The sequence below is a fragment of the Arvicanthis niloticus genome, chromosome 22, assembly GCF_011762505.2.
Source record: "Arvicanthis niloticus isolate mArvNil1 chromosome 22, mArvNil1.pat.X, whole genome shotgun sequence".
In the NCBI taxonomy this organism is placed as follows: Eukaryota; Metazoa; Chordata; class Mammalia; order Rodentia; family Muridae; genus Arvicanthis; species Arvicanthis niloticus.
The window spans coordinates 12,551,183-12,576,656 of NC_133429.1; the positions used below are offsets into that span (position 1 = coordinate 12,551,183).

At 41.4% G+C, this 25,474-nt stretch overlaps 3 protein-coding genes across 3 annotated transcripts in view; 1 reads left to right on the forward strand and 2 right to left on the reverse strand.

The window, feature by feature from the left end:
* Positions 1-5,745: 5,745 nt before the first annotated feature.
* LOC143436056 (small ribosomal subunit protein eS12-like) lies at positions 5,746-10,087 on the reverse strand. The gene is made up of 2 exons (XM_076919927.1): positions 9,835-10,087; positions 5,746-9,675 (listed from the first exon to the last, which is right to left on the reverse strand). The coding sequence occupies exons 1-2, from the start codon at positions 10,004-10,006 to the stop codon at positions 9,224-9,226; spliced, it is 624 nt and encodes a 207-aa protein (XP_076776042.1). The 5' UTR covers positions 10,007-10,087; the 3' UTR covers positions 5,746-9,223.
* On the forward strand, positions 9,957-22,614 carry Arl1 (ARF like GTPase 1). Its single transcript, XM_076919928.1, has 6 exons — positions 9,957-10,469; positions 12,136-12,273; positions 15,053-15,134; positions 16,633-16,744; positions 20,362-20,540; positions 21,562-22,614. The coding sequence occupies exons 1-6, from the start codon at positions 10,466-10,468 to the stop codon at positions 21,590-21,592; spliced, it is 546 nt and encodes a 181-aa protein (XP_076776043.1). The 5' UTR covers positions 9,957-10,465; the 3' UTR covers positions 21,593-22,614.
* The window catches only part of Utp20 (UTP20 small subunit processome component), an 89,658-nt gene continuing 86,553 nt past the window's right edge, over positions 22,370-25,474 (reverse strand). The window contains exon 62 of the mRNA XM_076919926.1: positions 22,370-25,470. Within this exon, the coding sequence (XP_076776041.1) occupies positions 25,315-25,470 (156 nt within the window). The 3' untranslated portion in view covers positions 22,370-25,314. The remainder of the gene's footprint in view (positions 25,471-25,474) is intronic.

Here is a 25,474-nt window from a genome sequence, read left to right on the forward strand (position 1 = left end):
ATCCTTCAACTTAGAAAAGATACTGAGCCATAGAGAGGTTGAATGGCTTCCCTTATGATAAAAGAAGACTTTCCTTTGGAGCTCAAATCAGACAGTTCTGGAAATGAGTCTCCTGTCATGTGGAAGTATTTGAATTCCACATTAAGAAGTTTGTGTTTTATTCTTCACTAATTAAACATTTATTATTGCTGTTGTTGTGTATAGTATATTTTATTTGTGTGTGTTGTTCATATGCTCAGAGTCCAGAGCTCACTTGTTCTCTCTCTCTCTCTCTCTCTCTCTCTCTCTCTCTCTCTCTCTCTCTCTCCCTCCCCCCCACCTTGTTTTTTGATACAAAGTTTCTCTTGATAACCCTGGTGTGTACCACCACTTCCTGTCTGTTTTTACCTTATTTTCTTGAGATGGGTCTCTCCCAAATCTGGAGCTATGCACATGGCCAGCAGGCCTCAGAGATCCTCCTGTCTCCTTCATAAGCGCTCTTCTCCACTGAGTCCCTCAGGTTATCTTTTGCAGTGTTACCTCATGAGCCATGTTGGCTACTTCACATTGCATGTGCACTCAGGGGTGCCAGATTGCTTCATGCTGACCGGCCAGTCCTGTGTAAGGATGCAGGGATGGACAGGTAGGACAAGTGCTACAGTTTGAGAAGTGATCCCTCCTTCTCAATCCTTCTCATATACCACGGGTCCCAAAGTTGTCTGCTAAAGGTAATGAATGTAATACAAGGACAGACACTTGGATTGTTTGGTCTTTGATTCTGTGAATAATGCTGTTTAAACATCCCTGCATGAGCACCAAGGTGTACATGCGTGCATCTGTTGGGTATATGCCTAGGGGTGTGGCACTACTGGAGCCATATCGTAACCACTTTAGCCTTTTGGGGAGTAGAAGACCACAGGAGCCAAGAGTTCAATGCATCCAGCCAGCAAACCAGTTGAGTACAGCTGCACAAGTAACCCCACTCAACTGGTCCATATCATTCGAATAAGGAAGATATCTTAGGGTTTCCATTGCTGTGAAGAGACACCATGACCAAGGCAACTCTTATTAAGGACATCTAATTGGGGCTGGCTTACAGGTTCAGAGGTTCAGCACATTATCAACACAGGAGCACAGCAGCATCCTGGCAGGCACGGTATGGGAGGAGCAGAGAGTTCTGCGTCTTGATCTGACTGCAGCCAGGAGAAACTGACTCTTCCGCATTGGGCGGAGCTTCAAAGCTCACCTTGACAGTGACGCACTTCCTCCAACAAGGCCACATGTACTTCCACAAGGTCACAGCTGCTAAGAGTGCCACTTCCTGGGTCAAGCATATTTAAACCACCACAGATTTTATTCTTTTAAACTCTTAATTTTTGTGTGTGTGAATGGGTAGTTCTGGGAATGGAACCTGAGGCCTCAGGAATGATAGTCAAGCAGTTTATCACTAAACTGTGTTTGTATTCTGTGAGATGGGGGGGGGGGGTCCTCACTATGTAGCCTTGGTTGCCCTGGAACTCATAATGTAAAATAGGCTGGCCTAGGACATACCTTTCCGCTTCTGTTTCTCAATTGCTGGCATTGCACACACTATTGTACCTAGCCTGGACTCCTACTTTCTAAGGCAGTTTGTTGTATAGTAATAACTAACAGACACAAAAATCGGTAGCAGATATGGGTACATGAAAATTTAAAACAGGTGGCTTTGGGTTTTGAGCATAGTGGATGAAAACTTGTAGTGAGCCGCTGTTTCAGTGGCTACACGTTTGCATTTCCAAGATTGGCCCTGGCCGCATGTTTCGCCAGATGTAAACATTTAGCTGCACAGTTGCTAGGCAGATAGGCGTGCCTTAGCCACTGCCAATCCCGAGGCATATTGGGTGGTGAGCGAACAGCCAATCAAAAGTGAATACGTCACTCTGGACTGTACTTAAGCGGGACCCCTTCCTCAGCTCGGCCCTTCCGCGTCTCTCCGCGTTTCTCCACGTGGGTGATAAAGATTAAAAAGCCTCGTTTCACAGTAACTACCTGATCTCTGCGTCTCGTGATTTCTCCGCGGACGCAAAGCTCCAGGGGGGCATGTTAGATCTGGTGCCGAAACCCGGGATTGAACCAGGGACCGAAACCCGGGAGATTCCACACGCGGTTTTCCCACGCGGCAGAAATCTATATGCGTTAGCGGAAGAACCCTGAGCTTCGAGGACGGTTAAAAGACTGTGGATGTGCGGGGTCACCTCCGGAAGGTATGCTTGGGATAGAAACCCTAGTCGCGGGTGGATATTCACCCATTGCCACCGCAATAGCTAGCCTCCTGTTTGCGTTGCTTTCAGCTATTAGGGCAAGTCAAGAGATTTCACGAGAGGTCCGTTCCAGGCTATCAGAACCAGAGTGTGTCAGTTTGAGCCTGCGACAGGCCAAGGAGCCTGGAGGAATAAAATACTCAAAAGAAACACGGACTACTGCAGAGTCCATAGAACCACCGGCAGGTGGGAAAAAGTTGGTGAAGGGAATCCGCCTTGGTAAAAGAGTCCAGCAGACAGAGGAAGCCGGGCGGTGGCGGCACACGCCTTTAATCCCAACACTTGGGAGGCACAACTTAGAACAGAAGATGCCAGTGATGGAACAAGGGATTTTTGCAAAACCGTGCGCAGCCGCGGAGGCGGAACCGCGCGCTGCGGAGGCGAAACCGCGCGCTGCGGAGGCGAAACCGCGCGGCCGCGGCGACAGCGGCGAAACGTGGGAACGGAAGGCTGGAAAATTGCCTAAAAACATGCTGCGGGCCAGGAGAGGGGCTTTTCTGTGTTTCCTTCACAGGTGAAAACAATTTAATTTGGGCCCGTGGCACATGGCAACGCGAGCGCGGTCGCGATGGCGGAGCGCGGCCTGGAGCCTCTTGCCCCCACCCCCCCCCCCCCCCCCCCCCCCCCCCCCCCCCCCCCCGTGGTGCAGACACAGCTGCAGGAGCGGGAGCCTTCGGAAGATCAGAAAGAAGGAAGCTGGATTACAAGATTTCGGCTCTGACTCTTCTGCCATTGTGGCTCAGTATATCGATGTGGGATTTGGTAAAATCTTAAACTATTCCAGAGGTTTTTAGTTCAAATTTAAGGTTTTAAATAAAGGCAAAATCTCTCAGTTCAAGACTGCACCTAAACTGGCAGGTAGGCAGGCAGAGGGAGGTTAAGTACATTTACATTTGAATTAAGACACGCAGGCTGCGGCCAGAAGGCAGTTTTCGTTCTGGGTCTAAAGACCAGATCCTAACAAGGTAGCTTATATTCAAAGTTGTTAAAAATAAGATGCCTTAGATTCCTTTAATATGTGTTACAATTATTAGAAAATAAAATTGGCTTTTATCCGATATTCTCATGAGACAAAAAAGATTGGTTATTAAATTAATCCAAAATAAAGTTCAAATTTAAGATTTATACAGCCTAACATGTCTTATCCAGCTACCATTTCAATAAATGTTTACATAAAAAATATTTTTATACCATTCCTTTACATTTCTGGTAGAGGTAAAAGGTTTATAGGTAATAAATTTATTCATAATATTTAAGAGCCCATAAAACAATATTTGTTAAAAAAAATAATTGCTTCAGAAAATGGGTAATGTTTTATATTTTACATATATATACAAATTTTGTTGCCTTAATACAAAAAGGGTAAGAGGTTAAATCTTTTGGTGTATATTATTCATGTGTGATATTTGATTAGTAGATTTCTCTAAAGAAATTTTTTCTACAAGCTATTGCTTCAATATAGAGAGCTTTTAAAATTTTTAAAATACTTGTTACTTCAAAAAAAAAGGATTCAAAGACAGTGTCTTTCAATATTTGAGATAAATTAGGGGTAGAGAAATAGCTCAGCCATTAAGGCTGGACTTAATTTAAAATATAAAGGCTAAACTCCCAGCGGCCACGTGGTGTCTCACAACCATTTGTGGTGAGGATCTAACACCATCTTCTGGCTTGTGAGTGTACATGCAAAGAAAAATAGTTTACTTTTAATCTTGATTTACTCTTAGTAATTTTAAAGGTTGTTAAGAGATATTATTTGACTAAAACCTCATCTTAAGCTTACCATAAGAGGATTTTAAAACCTCTGTTTAATGTTTTCAAAGGGATTTAAGTCCAAAATTAAATCATATGTATATTTTCTTGAGTTTATCTTGCTTCAACACAATTAAATTATGTGTTGTAGCCACTGTTTAAATGTTAAAAAAAGGGGTATATCTGCCTTTGTCTTGTTAAATATGTTTCATAAAGTGCAAAATGTTTCGGCTACAAGATTTAATATCTCTAGCCATTTAAATAACATTAAAAATTAATAAGGTGTTTAAAAATACATCTGCACAACCGGTGTTGGTGTGTGTAGACCCTTCATTTTTCTTTATATTATCCAACTTTCAGAATAATCCTGATATCTTGGATTATAAGAATGTTACATGCTTTTAGCACAAGGCTAGAATGGATCACTAGACGTAGCCTTGGTTGTGCATGTGCCTACCTTTGTGCCCATTTCAGTACATCGTTATGGAGACTTAAAATAGACTTTGGTCAATCAGAGAGTTGATTGGCTCTGCCCATGTGAAGGGGCTCACAGATGTGGCTCAAATAAGCTGTGTGTCTCAGCGGCCCCACATCCAGGTGTTACACCTCTAAGATTTGTGAATGATACATTTACTTAAAGCCATAATCTTTCTGCTTATTTAAAAGGAAAGTGGAATGGGAAGTTGGACCAGGTACAACAGCCATTGCAAATCCGGATTAATCCTAGAAATTAAAAAGTTGAGGCAGGAGGATTACAAGTTCAGAGTCAGCCTGGATCTGGCAAGACTCTCCCAGAAAACAGATGAAAAAGCAAGTTGTTCCTTGCTTCCAGTAAACTGACCAATTGTCAGAAGTCTAGTAACAATTAGCTTAAAGCACCACTTCCACCTAGTGGCTGCTCTTGACTAGGGACACTCTTTTGACAGTTTGATCTTCAGGATGACATTAAGACAGTGATTCATTTATGACTGTTGTAACAAACTCACTAATATTATAGAACATTTAAGAGTTAAACTAATGATCATTGCATTAGTCCCAAAATCTCATTTTTAAAATTAATTAGTTAATTAATTTATTGGTCCTGCTCACCCGCCCCCACTCGCTTTGGCCCAAAAGTATTTATTTATTTATTTATTTATTTGTTTATTTGTTTATTTGTTTTTGTTTTTTTGAGACAGGGTTTCTCTGTATAGCCCAGGCTGTCCTGGAACTCACTCTGTAGACCAGGCTGGCCTCGAACTCAGAAATCTGCCTGCCTCTGCCTCCCAAGTGCTGGGACTAAAGGTGTGCGCCACCACAGCCCGGCTTATTTATCTATTTATTAATTATATGTAAGCACACTGTAGCTGTCTTCAGATACCCCATAAGAGGGCATCAGACTTCATTATGGATGGTTGTGAGCCACCATATGGTTGCTGGGATTTGAACTCATAACCTCCGGAAAAGCAGTCAGGGCTCTTAACTGCTGAGCCATCTCACCAGCTGCCAAATCTCATTTTATAATTTAATATATAGCTGGGCATTGTGGTCCACACACGAGACCAGTCAGGGCTACATAGTGAGTTCCAGGACATCTAGGACTACATACTGAGATTCTGTCTCAAACACCCAAACAAACAATAACAAAAACAAATGTCTTACTGCCTTTCTGTAATAGTAAAAATTCATTTATCTTACATTTTAGTCAATGAAAGAAAATAAGCATAAGACAAAAACATAGTGAGAAAATTTATTTTTTGTTAAGAGTTTGTCCTAATAATTAGAGCAATGGGAAATGGAGCATGCTGCAGTTTTAAATGTGACATTTGAGTGAATGTGTTAAACAAGTCCATGTGGTTGTCTCAAGAATAAGAATGCAAAGCTTCCAATACAAGCATTGTCAGCATGACTTTACAGTTCTACTCCCTCAAAGATTATGCTATGAAATATATTTAGCTTTATGCATAGGTATTTGCCTGAATGTATGCATGCTTGGTACATGTAGGAGCCCACGGAGGTCAGAGGAACAATTGAATCCCCAGAGTGATGGCTATCGTCACTTTGACTGCATCTGGAAAGAACTATAATCCAAAAATGGAGGGCAGACTTGTGAGAGATTCTTTGTGCTTGGGTGAATCCACTTCTAGTCTGGATCTTTGAGACAGGAAGACACAGTTTTTTTGATTTGGATCTTGAGGCGGAAAGACACACCTTTATTCTCATCAATCTAATCTAATCCAGTCACCTTCCATCTAATTTAATCTGGACCGCCCCCTCTGCTGGAAGCCTGTGCCTGTTTGCCCTCATCTTGCCAGCACATCCATCCTTTCACTGATTTGGAGCCTACTTCTTTGGGATTCCAGCATCTACTGAAGGTCATTTGAGATGTCCTGCCTCTGCCTGTCGACTGAGTCTCTAGAAAACCCTAATATACCCTGGAACTGGAGTTACAGTTGGGAGCCACCTGTTGGTTCTATGAGGAACTGCAGAGATTACTCCTTATTGTGGAAGTTTTGCGAAATAGAATTCCAGGGACTTGTTATTTTCACAGTAGTTTTTTTTTTGTTGTTGTTTTTTTTGTTTTTGTTTTTGTTTTTGTTTTTTTTTTCGAGACAGGGTTTCTTTGTGTAGCCCTGGCTGTCCTGGAACTCACTCTGTAGACCAGGCTGGCACTGAACTCAGAAATCTGCCTGCCTCTGCCTCCCAAGTGCTGGGACTAAAGGCGTGCGCCACCACTGCCCGGCCTTCACAGTAGTTTTATAGTAGATTATTTTCTCTTTCTTTCCCCCTCCTCCTCTCTCTGAGACAAGGTCTCTCTATGTAGCCCTGGCTTATCTTGGAACTCATCATGTAGACTAGGCTGGCCTCGAACTCAGAGATCCACCTGCTTCTGCCTCCCAAATGCTGGGATTAAAGGTGTGAGCTGCCTGGCCTTTACAAATGTGGCATATTTTTCCTTTCAGCCTTCTTTAAAGAGAATCCATAGTCTCAGGTATTTTATGCAGTTGTACTCCAAGAAAAATCTATAAGAGCCTAAGTTTGAAGTAGCAATGACCAAGACCTGTCAGTGTAGCAACTCATGTTCGAGAGGAACTTGGAGAAGGGGTGAGATAGTGGAATCATAAGCATGCTTTATGTGTAAAGCATAGAAAAACAAGGCAGTCTTTACAGCTAACCTTAAAAAGGCTCAGTTGTTTGTCATTAACTGCTAACTCATTATGTGCTCCTTATACTGAGAAGCCGAGGGCAGGGCTGGCTGCTCCTTTCAGGCTCAAGTGTCCAACTCCCCTGTGTTGAGTCAGCTTGGTCCCTGGCTCTGTAACCTGGAGAGAAAAGCAGAAAAAAAAGAAAAGAAAAGGAATCCTTGTGTCCTTGAGAACAGCTAGAAGGTGAAGCATTCCCAACTAGTATTTACCTCACGATATAAAAATGCCCAGAGTGGACACAGATAGCTAGAATTTAGCCACGGGAAGCACATCAGCATAACAAATGCAGTGCTCCTGAGTTCTTATTTCTTGCATTGCTTTCTGGGTTCTTTCCCCAGTTGGTTTCTGCAGGATGACTAAGTCTGACTCAACGATTATGTCTGCTGTTATTTTACACAGTATCCTCAACCTAAGGAGACACTGATCAGGAACTCTAGTTTGTTGTCTCCAGGAGGAATTTTTTGATGACTTCTGCTGGATGTTTAAAAGTTCTGGATTTGAAACTACCTTTTGTCTGCTCTCTCAACTGAGTTACCCCAATTGTCTGCTGGATATTATGAACACCTGAATTGATGTTTTATTATTTGTTGTTTCTGTCTTCTACTGGCTATTTAATGTCTTACTTTTGCTTATTGCATATTCAATAAACTCAATAGTGGCTCATTCTAGAGAGAAATCATGCTCCAGACCTTACAGGTGTTTAGGTAGAAATTCACTTCCTCGAATGACTTTTCCTTGCAAGGAATGTTTCTGTGAACTCGGGGCTTTGGATGAAGATGAGGGTGTTGGGAGATTTAATTCAACATCTGTGTAGTAAAGTTAAGTAAAAAACCATAACAGACTCTTGGTAGGAATGTAAACTATTATAGCCATTCTGGGAAACCATATGGAGGTTCCTCAAAAAGTAAAATAAACACTGTAGCATCTACTTTGTGGTATTTATCTTAAGATAATGAAATCAGTATGCCAGAGTGCAATGCACACCTATGTTTAATTGCAGTATGAATCATGACTGTTGGTACAGAAAATCAGTGGGGGCTAGAGGTGACTCTTCAGTTAATAACTACTATTCTTGCAGAGGACCCTAATTTGGATGGAAGCACCCACATCAGGTGTTTCACAATTGCCTATAACTGCAGCTCTTGACAGCCCCAGATGTTGCTGGCTTCTGAGAGCACCTGTCCTCATGTGTACATGCATGCCATGGTCACATACACACTCAAAAATTATAAAAAATAAATCTACAAAAAAGGTACAAAATCAACCTGAATAAAGGTATTAATGTGGAGAACGTGAATGTACACAGGCACATGGTTAACAGCAGAATGACTAGTCAGCCTGAAGAAGGAAATGATTTCATTTATAACATGAACTTAGAAGTCATTCTGCTAAATGAAATAAGCATAATACAAAATCACACATTTCCACCTATGAGGGTGTTGGGAGAGTTAATTCCTAAGTGGAATCTATGGAGGAAACTCAGAAGCAGAGAGTGCAATGGCGACTGTCAGGGGATGGAGTGGGAATGCAGATACATTGGTAAAACGGTAGATTCCTTTGCAACAGTACGAACAAATCCCTTAGATGTATAGTCACAGCATGTTGACTGTATTTAATAACAGTATACTGCCTATTTGAAAATTGCCAGATAGATCTTCAGTGTGCTCAACATACAGGAAAAGGAAATATATGAGGGTTTGGCTATGTTTATGGTAATCCTTTCTCTCGTATAAACACACTATCTATCTATCCATCTATCTATATCACTGTGCAATATACATATAATTTTGTTAATTAAACCCTAATAACGCCAGACTAATCCTTATGTAGTTTCTAAATTTCCAAAAAGATGAACATTTTCATTATAAACAAGAACATAATGCAAAGTTTACATTTGGAAGAAAACCTCCTAAAAAGTGCTATTATTTCCGGCGAAAACTCAAGAGTTTTTGAGATAATTGTACTTTTCTGTTTTTAGGAACTTAAAAGAAAATAAGCCAATTTTGTTGTTCATTTCTTGCATTTGAAGTACTCTTCAATGACATCTTTAGCCTGAGATTCTTGGCCATAGTCCTTAACCACCACACAGCTGCAACCTATCACTTTCCGAGGTTTCCCCTTTCGATCAGTTTTGCAGAGGCCTACCCATTCCCCCAGTTTCTTGTTGTCATCAACCTTAATTAGGTTGATTTGGTGCTCAGCGCAAAGGGTTTCCACCAACTTGATGTACATAGGTTTATCACAATTGGATGCAAGCACACAGAGATGGGCTTGGCGCTTGCCTAAGGCTTTGGCAGCTTCGTGAATTCCTCGTGCTAGGCCATCGTGGACCAGGGCGGTCTTCAGCACCTCTTGCAGAGCAGTATCGACGTCCATGATAACTCCAGAAGCACTGACTTCCTTGGCCATGGAGTGAGTTACTGGTGGATCCCACCTGGAGCGCGCCTCGAGCCTCTGAGTGGCTGTGCAGAAGCAAGAAGCGTTTCTAAGAATGTTAAGAAACACCAAACCCTTTCACTATCGAAAACTATGAAACTTCCAACTCAAGTCGCAGGAGGTAACAAGTTCCCAGTCCTGCGGAGGTGGTCAGGTGGCCACCCAGAGAACAAAAAATTAGACACCTCGGGTACGAGGGTGCCCGGTGTTGGTGGCACGCAGTGAGCGCGGGTGAGCTTTCTCGTTATTATTACGTAACCCTGGCTCCTCCTGCGGGAATGCATTTAGAGGAAAGTGGACCGCCTCCGCAGACTGCTCCAGAATCTGCAACCAACGGGACTCCGCCAGCGCCAGCATGCTGTACCTTCGCTTCCCCGAGCTTTTATTTTTTGTTGGCCGATTCGCCACTAAATGATATCAGAACTTAACATGAAAAAGTCCTATTTTAATATTTAAGAAGGCCTTACTGTCAAGAAAAGTGGAATCAGAAAACACTTTTGGTCTTTTTTTTTTTTTTGTTATAGTTGTGGCGTTCATTTCGGCTAAGCTCAGAACGCCTGGGATTTGCGTCGAAAGAGCCGACGCGGACACCCAGACCTCCGTGTCCGGCGCGCAGTCGCAGTGGCCTCTCACTCCGGCTCCCGCCCCCGCTGGGTAGACGACGTGGAAGTTGCTGGCTGACCGGGCTCAGAGGCATCCGCTTCGGAACCGGAGTCCGAGGTGCAGCGGAGGTGGCGGCGCCCGGGCTCAACTAGGAGTCGCTGCCGAGTCCCGGCCTGTCTCTGAGGATCGGCGAGGGCGCGGCGGCGGTTCATCATGGGTGAGGAGCGTGGGAAGGCGGCCGAGGGGACCGGCTGGGCCGCGGACAGCTCTTTGCTACCTTGGCCCTTTACCTCCAGGGAGACCCCACCTCCTGGCTCAGTCCCTTGCACCCGCGGGGTCCAGACTGGTCCCAGCCCAGCCCCTCATCCTGCATCCCCATCTCGGTTGGGTAGGCGGAACGGGGTGACCGGTGCCTGGTAGCCAGGCAGCTGCAGGTTCACCGAGGTGTCTCACTCTTCGTGGAAGTTTGATGGCTTCTGTGTGGGTGTTGGGACTGCGTCACTTTTAGAAACCCGAGGACAGGTGGTGTTTGTTGCTCCTTGTGCTGCTCCTGTCTGCTCGCCCGCCGTAGCTAGCTGTCAGTGGAGATGGTGGAGTTTGGTGGATTGTAAAGTGGGAGAATGTGGCGGGACAGGGAGTGAGATTTTAATGTCGATTCGCAGATTCGCACTTCTCTAGGGGAGGGAACTACGGTAGACGTCCGAGCGCACCCTACGGTAATGCTCCATCCAGTACAGCTGGAGCTTCTAGGTGTTGCAGATTCTTCGGATTCTGTCAGTACTTACTGTTTTATGGATCCGGAGCATTATAGTTCCAATCGGTTCTCTGTAACCCTTTGGCATTATTTTTCCGCCTCTCGACGTGTAAACGGACGAAAGGACTTTGTCAAGTCACACCCATTCTTTCTGTTATACAGCTTGTTCTGTGTTTGCTTTTCTAGAGTGGGCAGCTTTTATTGTGCCATTTCCCACAAATAGCCAAGTGTGACATCTCTTCCTTTCTTCCTCTCTCCTTTCCGTGTGCGTGTCTACAAGTGAGTGCTGCTGGAAGTCAGCCTTGAGTATGCTAGGCAACGCCCTTCTGCAGAGCTTTATAGCCCCAGCCCTTTTAAAACTTCGAGATAGAATTTCACTAAGTTGTCTAGCCTTGAACTCAACTCACTTTGTAGCGAAAGGTGGTCTCAGACTCACTGCTATTGCTTCTGAGTAGCTGGTATTATTGGACCACTAGCCAAAGGCCTTGCCTTTTGTGATATATATATATATATATATATATATATATATATATATATATATATATCATATATATATATATATATATCATATATATATTCATATATATATATCATATATATATATGTTTGAGGCTGGCCTGGTCTGCATACTGATTTCCAGGCCATCCAGGGCTACAAAGTAAAAGACCTTATCTCAAAAACACCAAATAATAATAAACAAAACATCAGAATAGTTGGTTGAGGTAGTTCTGTTGGTTAGTGGAGAGTGTCCTAAGGCTTATGTTGGTACTGCCACTGTACAGTCAGTCAGTGCTCTGTCACTTAGAGCACGCCACTGTGCTACTTCTCAGGAGGAGACTGCACTAAGTTACTGCATCCTTATTCTCTTGTTGAGAAAATGAACTGGACTCTTGAGGGCAGTGTCTGTATGTCTGATGATGTGTTCTGCCTGCCTGACATTTCTCAGGACCTGGGAACTTCACCTGCTAGTGTTTGCTGTTGAATAACATCTTTCATTGGAAGCAAGCATATCTACCTGTGCATTCAGGACAGTGTTTTGCTATTTAATTAGGCATCTAGCTTTCAAATGTTTTGTGGGCCTAATTTACAAGATGACATCAAATACATTTTTGTTTTTATTATCTTGTAGGTGGCTTTTTCTCAAGTATTTTTTCCAGTCTCTTTGGAACCAGGGAAATGAGGATTTTAATTTTGGGATTAGATGGTGCTGGAAAAACGACAATTTTGTACAGATTACAGGTTGGAGAAGTTGTTACTACTATTCCCAGTAAGTATTGGTTTGATAAAACTTTACGTGTCCATCTAATCCAGCTTTCTGGATAAATGAGTCATATGATAGGGGTTGTAAACTTCTAGTATGGAAATGATATTGAATAATATATATACATATATATGTATATATATTTAAAATATTTTTAATGGATTAATATGCTGTTTATTGTGCAGATTTGGCATTTCACGTATATTAGGAAGTATCACTGGTTGACTGATACAGAGTGTGGTTAACTGTTAGCGTGGGGCATCTGGGTAAAGAGTATGTAAGTTCTATCTGTATATGATATACCAGTTGTAAACTATTTCAAAAGAAGATTAACATGTTTTAGTTCTAAACAATTAAAGACACTCAATTGAAAAATATGTTTAGAGTGACTCAAGTATGATTATAGCAGCTGGGGCCCATTTTCAATAATTACTTATATTTCATTTGAAACACAAGAGTATATGTGTTAGATAATTAAAGGACTATAAAAAAGAATGTTTGGTCAAGTACTAAAGTAAATGTCACCTATTTTAACTACCTTGGAGGCCGAGGCAGGAGGATGGCTTGTGGGGACAATGTTGGGATCCTGTATCTTAAAGAAAAACTGTAAAGATAAGATGCCAAATATGTGCAATGGCATGTTCATGGAATATATATGTTCTGAAAGTATGGTCAAAAAGAGAAATTGTAGGCCAGAGATGGCTTAGGAGTTATACATGGAGAGAGAAAGCTGACTTCTGCAAGTTGTCCTCTGACCTCCACATATGAGTTGTGGAACACACACACACACACACACACATACACAATAAATACTTTTTAGTGAAATAATTTTTTAAAAAATCCTGAGCCTAAGAAACATGAACCCATAGAAATGGCTCAGCAGTTAAACGCACATACCTTTTTCCAGCAGGACTGAGTTCCACTCTCATTACAGGCCAAGGTTTCCTTTTAAGCCTTAAGTGATTGTGCTTCACTCTTTAAAAAATATTTTAAAAATAAATAAACTAAGAAGCATTTTGGTGCAATTTAAGGTTCCCTATCTAGGTACCCAAACAGGCTTCTCTGTTTAGAGCTATAGTTGACTTAAGTCACTAAATCTATACTGCTTAGTGAAGATACTATCTCCCAGCTTTCAGGAGTAAATGAGGCTTACAAAGTGCTTTGCTAACCTGTATAATGATTTATAGACATTAAATGGGTATTGTTGCACACAAAGTGCTTTTTCTGCATATCTATTACTTGAATTACAGTGTAGTTTCTCCTAAGTAATTCTGTAGCTCACTTTTAAAACTGGGAATTGTAGAAGCAGAGTGTTGAAATGACCTGGTACCTGAACACCAAGGAGAAGAAACACCTGAACTTTAATTTTAACTTCGCTTATGTTATTCTTGCTGTTTTAGAAAGTTATTTTCTTTATACCTTTTCATTTGTTCAATTAAATTTATAGAGATAAGATTAATACTTTTTTTAGATTAATACATTTTAATTAAGTTGAAGAATCTGTAGAATTTGCCTAAGATTTTAAATTGTGTGCTTTGAATTACTCTGTTGGGTATCCCCATTTTGTCACTATTAAACTTTCCAGGGTTTTTCTCTTTTGCTTTCAAGGAGGAATGTTTGGATTTTGTAGCATCTGTTATTTCTTTTTGCCTGTTTTATTTCCTTTGATTCTTGCTTCTGAGACTCTTTCCTCTCCACGTGGGTAGCTTTTTGTGGCCTTGCAGTACACATTGCCGCACAGCATGTGGACTGCAGTGTGGGCTGTTTCCACGGCTGTCCTTTACACATAAACATGTTCTTGACAGTGATGAACATAGGCCTGCACATGTCTAATTCTGAGGAAGACAGGAATTTGCTTTTTAGTTTGCTGCATTTGCCGTGGTTTTATTTTTCAGTTGTAATATGCATACTTACCCGTCAAACACATCATTTACCATCACATCATTAAAGGTAGAAAACAGAAATCACTGGCAGTGGTAAGACAGTTTTCACTCTGACTTTTTTATTTGTTTGTCTGTTTTCTGAGACAGGGTTTCTCTTTGTAGCCCTGGATACCCTGGGACTCACTCTGTAGATCAGGCTGGCCTGCCTCTGCTTTCCAAGCCCTGGAATTAAAGGCCTGGCCTGACTTTTCTTTTCTTTTTTTTTTTTTTAAGCTTAGGAAATGAGAGCAAACTTTGTACATGTCCACCCCGAGTGTTTTCAGTATTTCTTTCTCTCTCATTTAGATTTTCTTTGAAAATAGTTTCTGGTTTCAGCTGTGTGGTGTCGAGGTACATTTAAGAAGGGTGGCAGACAAAAGGGATGAGATATTGACTATCTAGCTCTGACCTTGTTACGAGTGAGTTCTTGAGATGTCTGTGGAGTGTCTGTAAGGCTGCAGCCTGCAGAGAACATGGCTTTATTGACTCTAGAGCCTAGTCTTTTATATTAGTTTTAATTATTTACAGTCTGTCAGAGCTTTAGCTTTTGAATCTATAACTGGACTTTTCACATAAGACTTTCTGAACACTTATATACCAGTTCTCAGGGTAGTTTAGTAGACTTCTGGGGCTGGGGGAATTGCTTGTAGGTAGCAACTGTTACCTGTACCTGGCAGATGTCTGGGGCTTGATAGCCAGCCAGTGAGGGGGGTGGGATGGGGAGGATATTGTCTTAAATGTTATATTAATCCAGTCCATAATGTGATTGAAAATTACAGGCAGTTGCTAAAACAGTGAAGTTGGACACTTTGTAAGGTAGAGTATATTAGTCTACATGTATGTTGATTTGATTTCTCTTTCAGCTATTGGATTTAATGTAGAGACTGTGACATACAAAAATCTCAAATTCCAAGTTTGGGACTTAGGAGGACAGACAAGTATCAGGTACGGTGTAAACACTAGATCATTTGGTGGTATTGAGCTCTTTTTAACGCTTACAGCACTAAACCAAAATATATCTCTTGTTAGAAATTAAATAGGAGTCACATTGTTTAAAATGTGGTAGAATTTGAAACTACGTGTCTTCCTTAGTGCATTCAGTGATTAAAATCTAAGGAATTCAAATTTTCAGATTATCACTTAAATAAAAATTCTCTCATAGGAACCCATAAGGTTCAAAAACTGGCCCCTTGTTTGAGTTTTGTCATTTCCCCCTCTGAGAGACTGTTTGGCATCCAGGCAAGTCCAGGCAGGCTGATATAAATGCAGGAGCCTCCTGAAATCAGTGTGTCAGTTTAGAGCAGGAATAAGGTTGCTGTTGAAAAGATTGGTGCACAGCTTTAAACCCAGCACTGTGAGGCAGAGGCAGGAAGATCTTTGTGAGTTAGGGGCCAGCCTAGTCTATATATCTAGTTCCAGGGCAGCCAGGGTAAATTGCTCATAGAAGATAAAATAAGAAAGAGAGGGAGAAGGGGAAGGGGAAGAGGAAAGAAGGGGGGGGGGTGGAGAGGGAAAGAGGAGAGGTTTGATTAGTAATACAGTCACTAAATATTCTGCTGTTCAGCAACTCATTTTATTTGGTAAGTTACCTTTTTTTGGTCACCTTTATTTTATCATCTTTGAGATGATTATTATGATTTTGTTTTTGTTTTTTGAGACAGGGTTTTCCTGTGTAGCCCTGCCTGTCCGGGAACTTGCTCTGTAGACCAGGCTGGCCATGAAGTTTACAGAGATCAGCTTGCCTCAGCCTCCCAAGTGCTGGGATTATAGGTTCTCCGCCACTACCCGGTTTGAGATTATTTCTAATTATATACAATTCTACTCCTGGTTGTAATCAGTGATTAAGGACATAAAAAGTCACATTAAAGTTTCCAGGCAATGGTGGTACATACCTTAAATTTCATCACTTGAGAGGCAGGGGCAGGGGCAGGGGCAGGGGGGAAGGAGAAAGGGGAAAGGGAAAAGGGGAAAGGAGAAAGGGGAAGGGGGAAGGGGAAGGGGGAAGGGGAAGGGACAATCTGTGAGTTTGAGGCTGGCCTGGTTGGTAGAGTGAATTCTAGGACCAGAGCTATACAGAGAAACCATATCTTTGGAAGTAGAACAGAACCACAAACAGGACTCCTGGTTAGAGACTGGTAAATTACAGTGATCAGGTCTGTGTGTAACTTTCCTATCAGAGTATTTAGTGGTTTTGTATGTTATATTTCTATCTTATCCTGAAGTTTGAAGTTTAAAACTGTGATTTTAGACCTGTAATTTAAAGCTTATCAGTCTTCTGTCCACCCAGTCATACTGAGTGTGATGCCAGATGTAATTCTGTCAGAACAGTGAAGCATGCAGGGCTGGCATGTGACCTCTGTCTCCCATCATTGACCAAGGCCAGCATGTAAATTGACATGTCAAGTGTTTTGTAAGAGATAACATGTTTTTGAATTTTCTTTAGGCCATACTGGAGATGTTATTATTCAAACACAGATGCAGTCATCTATGTCGTTGACAGTTGTGACCGAGACCGAATTGGCATTTCCAAGTCAGAGTTAGTTGCCATGTTGGAGGTAAGCAGACGGTTAAGTGTGGAGGAACTAGAGGGATCACTTGCATTTGCTTACTGTTTCTCGTGTATATTATCATGTGCAATAATAATTAACATTCAAGGATATTTTCCCTTTTTTTAATAGATATTTTTGTTGGGGCTGGAGAGATGGCTTAGTGGTTAAGAACACTGGTTGCTCTCTCAGAGTACCTGGGTTCAATTTCCAGCACTTGTATGGCAGCTGGCAGTGTGCAGGTGACAACTGATTGGTCTGTTATTCTAGATTTAGTGGATCCGTAGACACGCATGGTGCATATACATACTCATAAAAAACGTAAGCACATTAAAATACACATAGACACACAGAGACTTATTTCTTTATTTGTACGACTGTTTTGTCTGCATTATGTGTGTGTACCATGTACATGCATGATGTCTGTGGAGGTCAGAAGAGAGCATCAGATCCATTGGGAGTGGAGGTGTAAATGATTGTCAGCCATTGTGTAGGTAATAGGAATCGAACCTGGGTCCTCTGCAGAAGCAACAGGTACTCTTAATCATTGGGCTTACTCTCCCTTAGAGATATGTATGTATGTATGTATGTATGTGTGTTTGGCTACACGAATGGTTCTTTATTTACCTGTTGCCTACCATGTGGGTTTGAGATGGGACTGACCCCTGCATAAGCAGCAAGTGCACTTAACCAGAGCCATACCTGTAGCCCATTCTGTGTGTGTGTGTGTGTGTGTCTATCCTTCCCTCATCTTCTGTTCTTTTTAAAAATTGCATGTTATTTCCTATTGTAGAAATACAGTGAGAAAGATAGATTGAATAAAAATCCAGCCCTGTAGCTTTTTGTAATCATTTCACGAGTCCCAGAAAATTCAGAGCTCTTAATTTAAGCTAAGACAAGTTACAAAGTTACTAGCTTGTGTATGTGTGTGTTGGCATGTGTATACATTTGCACATGGAGGTCAGAGCACAGCTGTGTAGAGTTGGCTGTTGTAACTTTATGTAGGTTCCAAAGATGTATCTCGGGTTGCCAGGCTTATGAGACAACTTTTACCTGCTGAGGTATCTTGCTGCCATTTTTATGTCTGTGTGTTTGTGTCTACATGTATGTATGTATGTATGTATGTTGGTGCCTTCAGAGGCCAGAAGAGGGTGTCATATACCCTCGGGCTGGAGTTGCAGGCATTGGGAGCCGCATGTTACCAGGGCTGAGGACCAGACTTATTCTCTGGGGGAGGAGGAGCTTGTGCTCTGGAGCCCTGAGCCCTCTCTTCGGTTCTGCCTTTTAAAAGTCTTACTTTTGGATGTTTTGGGGACATTGTGTGCTAAGCCATGTGCTTTTCTGGGTTGCAGACTCAGCTCTGCCCTGTTCCTGGGTTTTTACTTCTCACTCACTTGCCATCCTTCAGCTACACCTAACCCCTTTCTCTGAGCCCACTGAGCTGCTTCACTCACAGCTCCTCTTCCCGTCTCATAGATCTTTGCTTTGTTACCTTCTCTTCTGAGACAGGACCTTGTTTTGCAACCAGCTTTTCTTTGTTTGGTTTGTCATTTTTTTTTGAGACAGGGTTTATCTGTGTATCCCTGGCTGGCCTGGAACTCCACCTGCCTCTGCCTCCGTTGCTGGGGTTAAAGGCGTGCGCCACCACCTCCACCTGGCCAGCTGTGCTTGTTTTTGAGCTGCGGTCTTATTATGTCTGGCTACCTTTGAATTAATTCACAGAAATCCACCTGGCTCTGCCTTTCAAGTGATGGGATTATGTCCTGTGATTAATTTTTTAATGGTTTTAGGGGTTGAATTTAGAGCCTGTGCACTCTAAACAAGAGTTCTACCATTGAACTATATCTTTAGTTCAAGAACTGGATACATCTTATTTACTGAGATCATTTATAATTTATTGTCTGGATAATCAAAATTTGAGCATTCATTAAAAAAATAGAATTTGCTCTGGAAAATTAGATGGATATTTCTTTTTTCTAAAATTCCAACTTGTTTGATGGCTTACATACTAGTTCTAGGCTACTTGGTCTTTAGGTGTATCTGTCACTTTTTTTATCGATGTGGTAGAACACCGATACAGGACAACTTACAGAAAAGTTTATTGGGCTCTTGGTTGTAGAGGGTTAGTGTCCAGGACGGTAGAGTGAAGGCATCAGAGCAGAAGCGGGAGGCCGAGGGCTCACATCTTTCACTGCAAGCAGGAACCAGGGAGAGGAACTTGAAGTGGCACCGTTTCTCTCAGAGCCAGCTCCCAGGGACTTCCCTTCTCCAGTTGGGCCATACCTCCCATCCCTCCTCAAACAGCACTTCTTAGTGGGGCCCGTAGTGAGCCCGTATTCTGATGCTTGAGACTAGGTGAGGGGACATTCTTATTATAGGTAAATGCCTTCTCAGCAGAGCACTATGGATCTGTAATTTCGTGGACTACCAACTTTGTAATGGCTTTAGAATTGTAAGTTACAAAGTTAATAGTTTTAAACTTGTGTTTAATTTTCTTACTATGTAGTATTATAGTGATTTTAAAAAATATATAGTGAGCTCCTTTTTTTTGTTTTGTTTTGTTTTTGTTTTTTCAAGATAGGGTTTCTCTGTGTAGCCCTGGCTGTCCTGGAACTCACTCTGTAGACCAGGCTGGCCTCGAACTCAGAAATCCGCCTGTCTCTGCCTCCCAAGTGCTGGGACTAAAGGCGTGCGCCACCAGCGCCCAGCAAAAGTTCAGCAGTTGGAGATTTGGTAGTGATGAGCTTCTTAGATCAAATTAAAGTATAAAGATTTTTTTCCTTGATTTTTGAGACAAGGTTTTACTGTGTAGCCCATGGTGGTTTGTAATTTTTAGAAGTATTTTTGCCTTAACCTCCCAAGTAATAGGATAACAGGTGTGTGCCTTACCTGTGTATAAGAAGTTAGTTTTAAGGAACTGTGGAGTTGCTTTTGGTATAAAGGATTTTTTTTTTTAAATTAAATACTTTAGATTTTCTTGAGGTTATAATACAGTTACATCAATTCTCATCCACTTTCCTCACTCCGAGCCCTTCCTCATACTTCTTGCTCTTTTTAAAATCCTTAACCTCTGTTTCCTTCAATTATTGTTACATACAATGGATTTTTAAAACAGCAGCTTTATTTAGGTCTGGTTTACATTATATAAAGTATCATTTCAAAGAAACCAACTATTAACTTCAATTTATAATTTTTGAGTTGCACAAGATTGTTAACAAAGCCAGTTGCAACATTAGGATTTGATTTATAAACTCTTCCAGAGGTGAGCCTGTAATTTCAGATGTCTGCTTCTAATTCTGGTATTTGGGAGGCAGGAGGATCATGAGATGAGGCCATCCTGGACTGCATAGTTCAAGACTTGTTCAAAACCAAGGTGGGGTGCGGCTCAACAGAATGCTGATGCTAGCTTGTGATCCCACACCTGTTAGAGCAAGAACTGGAAGTCACAGTGTTAGGAAGTAGCTTCTGCTTCCATCAACGGACACTATTATGTAAAATGTAGGTCTAGTGCCAGTTTGTATTGTTAACCTTAAAACATAAACACAAAGGCAGTTTGGCTTTTGCCTTTTTGTATCATAAATTCTAAATTAATTAAAGGAAATGAAATTGTTTTCCATTTTATTTAGGAAGAAGAGCTGAGAAAAGCCATTTTAGTGGTGTTTGCAAATAAGCAGGACATGGAGCAGGCCATGACGCCCTCAGAAATGGCGAATGCTCTAGGGTTACCTGCCCTGAAAGACCGCAAGTGGCAGATCTTTAAGACGTCAGCAACCAAAGGCACTGGCCTTGACGAGGCAATGGAATGGCAAGTATTGTCTGTTGGAAGGCAGCGTGCATGCGAGGGAAGCTTCCTACAGGCAAGAGTGTGTCATATAGCCCAGAATAGATCCTGCCTCAGCCTTAGTGTAGAGATTACCAGTGTGCATTAACATCTGGCCTATGATGCAATGTTGATTTTTCTTGAGGGTGACATTTAGATAGCAGCTGATTGGCAGCTCTTCCAGCCTTTTTCCTATTGTCTTTATGTGTCTTTCAGAACGCTTACAGGACTTCAGTTACTAGGTAAGCTGGTCCTCTGGTTTATTGCCCCATCCAGCTCTGAGTCTTCCAGAAATTAAGCTAAGGCTTGCTTCTTGTCAAGATTCTTGATAGGCATGGTGGTACTACATTCCAGCACTCGGGAAGATTATGCTGGACAATTAATATGAGTTTGAGGCTAGCCTGGTCTACTTAGTAAGATTGAGGCCAGCTCAGTCTACATAGTGAAACTGTGCTGCAGTCTCCTTCATCTAAAAAAGGATTCTCAGGTATTATCTGTGATCCCACTACCTTACCTGGAAAGTGCAGTTCTATGCCCTCCTCACAGAGCAGTGACACAGTGCTTGCTTGCTATCTTAGTTTATAATTCTTCAGTAGATGTATCGACTCCAGCTTGTTGAGGATAGAGGTCAGTTTTTACTTCTGAGCTGTGCATATGTACAACCCAGTAGCAATAGCAGAATATAGGTACCTGGCACTCAATTTGACTGTGCCTGCTTATAATCTCACATTTTGGAGGCAGAGGCAGGAGGCTCAGGAATTCAAGGCCACTTTCGGATACTTGGTGAGTTCAAAGTTAGCCTAGGGTACTTGAGATTTTGTCTCAAAAAAGAAAAAGCAGAATAATTAAAAAATCAATAGATACTTGGTATTTCTTGTCTCATCTGTATTAATCTTTGTAATCTAAAGAGCTTTGAATCTACCGCCATTGTAAAATTTATATTATCACCATTCATGCTTTATACTTAGGAATTAGTTTTGTTAACCTGTTGCCTTTGTTTCTCCAGGTTGGTTGAAACACTGAAAAGCAGACAGTGAGACCATTCACATCAGCGCCTGTGACCCAAACGCTACATCCCATCCTCATGGAAGCAGTCAGATGGACTTCCCGTGGCTGTTGGAACCGTGAGTCTGGCACACACAGACCTGACTTCAATATTTGTAATAAATATACAAAACAAGTATTTGGTGAGAGGGTTGGCTTGATTGAATCACCCAAATGGTTTATGTAATGTAAAATATTTCTTCTTGTTTTCATGTGTTAAGGCATATATTCTATTTGTATGGAATTCTTACTCAAATACAGTTCTATTAAAGAATGCACTCTTAGGGGGAACCTTCCTATTGTTAAATTAGTGGTTGCATCTTGTTTGTATGAACACTAATATTTAGCTCAGACTCTTTTCCCCTTAAAATGAATTAAGGCTTTCCAAAGATTAGTCTTAGCAACGTAGATTAGAAATAAGAGTGTATAATCTTCATTGCTTAACTGACTGGTTTATTTTGTTGGCTCACTTTACTGACTTACATTATTTTTACAATACTTAAAGAGTTGTCAAAAGAATTTTATGTATGTTGACCTGAACTTTGTACAGGAACTCTGTAAGGAAGGCGGGGTTCTGCTGTGTTGCTTTGCCAGGCCCTATACGGTGAGGTGAGGTAGGGTTCAGGGTCAGGCTTGTGAGTCAGAAACTTGTGTCCTAAATCATAATGTATCTGGAAACGCCAACCCTGGGAACACAGACACCTAGGTGTGGGAGCACACACCTGTAATCCTAGTACTCAGGAGACAGGCAGGAAGACCAAGAGTTCAGCTTTGTGGTGAGTCTGAGGCCAGCCTGGGCTGCTTGAGACAAAACAAAAAAAACAACCAACCAACCAAAAAGATTATACTCTAGTAGTTTCAGATATTCAAAGTAATGTTTATACAAACTCTTGTCTATGCTAGTAAAATAAGGGATACAGTCAGAACGATCCCAAATGGCTGTTTGATGAGTTCACAACATAATACAAAAACTTCACATGAAAAGAAATAAAAAGCAATTTTAATAAGCGTTAAAGAGATGTCTTTAGTGTCATTCATTTACCTTTGTTAATAAGAAGTCTTTACTATCTTCCATTCATTTTCCTTGGTATGAAATTGGCTAAAAATAAAAATCTTACTGTTTCTGTAACAAAAATTAAATATTCCTAGTTTCAAGTATTAGGTTTTAAGATTGTCTTCTGAACCCAATAATCCACCACATGCTTTACTATAGTGTGTAGTACGGTCCAAAGTGCTACTAACACCTTAGAATTCCTTTAGTAAGTTGGACAACTGACATTTAAAAATTATGCATTGGTAGAGACTTGGGCTCCAGCCTTCCCCACCATATATGTGGTCATTTTGGTTAAGTGAATGGGATCGTTAAGCTCCAAGCCGGCCTCAAACTCACAGTGATCCTCATGTTCCTGTGGTGCTGAAGTTGTGGCCGTGTAACCAGCATTCACAACCTCTTTCTTCTTGCCTCTATTTCTTTGAAATCTTTTTAAGGAATCTTTTTCCTCCAGGCCGTTATTCTCAGTACAACTAATCAAAACAAAATGAATACCTTTTTGATGGACAAAGGCTTTTGTTTTTATATGAATACTAGTATTTATTTGGACATTCCATTTCATTGGAATAGATTCATACTTGAGGCCAGCAGTGGCTCAGTGGGTTGTCTGGTGTGGAAGGATGAGGATCAGTGTCTCATAACCAGCACATGTGTAAGAAGCGAGACAGATCTTCCAGCCCAGTGCTGGGGTCAGAGACAGTCTAGCTGAAATGGCAAGGCCCAGTGAGATTCCTGTCTTATAAAGTAAGGTGGAACTCAAGTCAATACCTGTGACTTTCACATCTACACACATAGATAAGTGGACTCCTCACGCCCTAGTATGTACCATGCAAAAATGTATTTAAAGTTGGTATAGGATATATATTTGTCAGGTAGGCAAGCAGCACTGCAGTTTATACCTTAGCTTCCATCTGGTCAATGGCACATAGCTGGGAAATGGTAGAAGAGTAATTTACAGAGCTACTAGGCTTATTCTCAAGGTCCTGAGTACTCAAACACTGAGAAAAATAGGTCTGGCAGGCACACACTGCCTGACACAGCCCCTGCCATCTCAATTTGATCATGATTCTGTTGATTTATCATATAGGCTAAAATAAATCCTGAATTTAAATGTTGATGTTTACAAAGTAAATCTGAATACTAGTGTGTGTTTGTGTGCACACATGCATCTGTTAAGCCTGGTAATGCACGTGTTTTGGATCTTGGTTCTACTACCTACATTCCACATCTCCTTAAGTTTATTTGCTGAGTGTTTGATCTGTAAAATAGGAACAATTCTGAATCATATCAGATCTAAGGTGTATGTCAAGTGCCTAACATACACAGGATGAGCTTTCTGTTTTTCCAGACACACTGGGCACTGAAGAACATTCCTTCAACGTTCAGTGCAGTGAGCAAATGATGTGGCTGAAAACTGAAAACAGTTTCCTCTAAATATGTGTGTCACTACAGACTGAGGTAGATTTAACCTTAGAACCAACTGGTAAAATTTCAGTAAAACCATATAGTAATTTCTGTTTCTTGTTGTTTGCACCACTTTAATTATGAGGTTTTTGCATATAAGCAAAATCTGAAAACCTGCAAGAGAGCACTTTACAAGTATTGCTAGTGCCACTTAATGCCTCTGCTACCACACACTGGATTTGAATCCTTTTCCTTCTCAGGACTCTTCAAACACTGAAGTCACTCTTTATCCACCCACATGTTTTACAGAACCGTATATATGGTCCTTTAACATACACACACATTATATAATTTATATAAAATATAAATTATAATGTTAACCACTGAGCCATCTGGAAGGAAAGCTTGTGATACAGTGGAAATTCTCATGTTCTGCTACTGACAGCACTTTTGTCTTTTGACACAGGACTGCATATTTTTCTAGAAGTGCCTTGCTTTGTTGTTTCACTATCCTGTCTTCCATTTAAGTTTTAGAATTGGCTTTATTAACTTATGAACTTTTTTGGGGGTTTTGCTTCCATATGTACTCAACCAGTGGGATGAACTTGGGAAAACAGCATTTTATGATACTAAACCCACCAGCATGGTTGTCTCTATCTATCTGCACAGACTTCTAAATGCCTTCTGGTTTTTGTTTTTGTTTGTTTGTTTTTGGTTTTTCAAGACAGGGTTTCTCTGTGTAGCCCTGGCTGTCCTGGAACTCATTCTGTAGACCAGGCTGGCCTTGAACTCAGAAATCCGCCTGCCTCTGCCTCCCAAGTGCTGGGATTAAAGGTGTGCGCCACCACCGCTAGTTACAACACCACACCAGTTGTTTGTTTGTTTGTTTTTGTGAAAAAGCTAGGCTTTAAATCATGTCAATGTAGTATAGTCTTTTTTAGACACGAGTAACATATAAACATTTTAATTAAAAAAATACAAGTGTGGTTACATAAAATATACATTACAAATCTATGCCAAAGTTTTAACTTAATTTCTTTTGCTTGAGCCCTGATCTCAGCGCAGCGCTCTAAACTTATGGCCATCTTCTTGCCTGAGCCTTCCTAGTCCAGAGAGTACGGGTGTCAAGCCACCACACCCACCTCCCAAAGTTTATCGTAAGGAGCAAAATCTGCTGGACACTGAGCCCAGTACACTAAGGCAGGGTGTTCAGGTTTTCATCCTGGTGGAGACAGCTGAGTTCATGCACACAGGGAGACCTCACTCCACCATTGCAAAGTCTCTGAGACTGTGGGACTTTTGTCTTTTGGCCTTATAGCCCGGACGCAGGAACTCTATTTTTCTCTTCTTTGCTTCACTTTTATTTTTATGTTTCTTCAACTTCTTCTTGGCAGCAATATCGGGATTGGTTACAAACTTG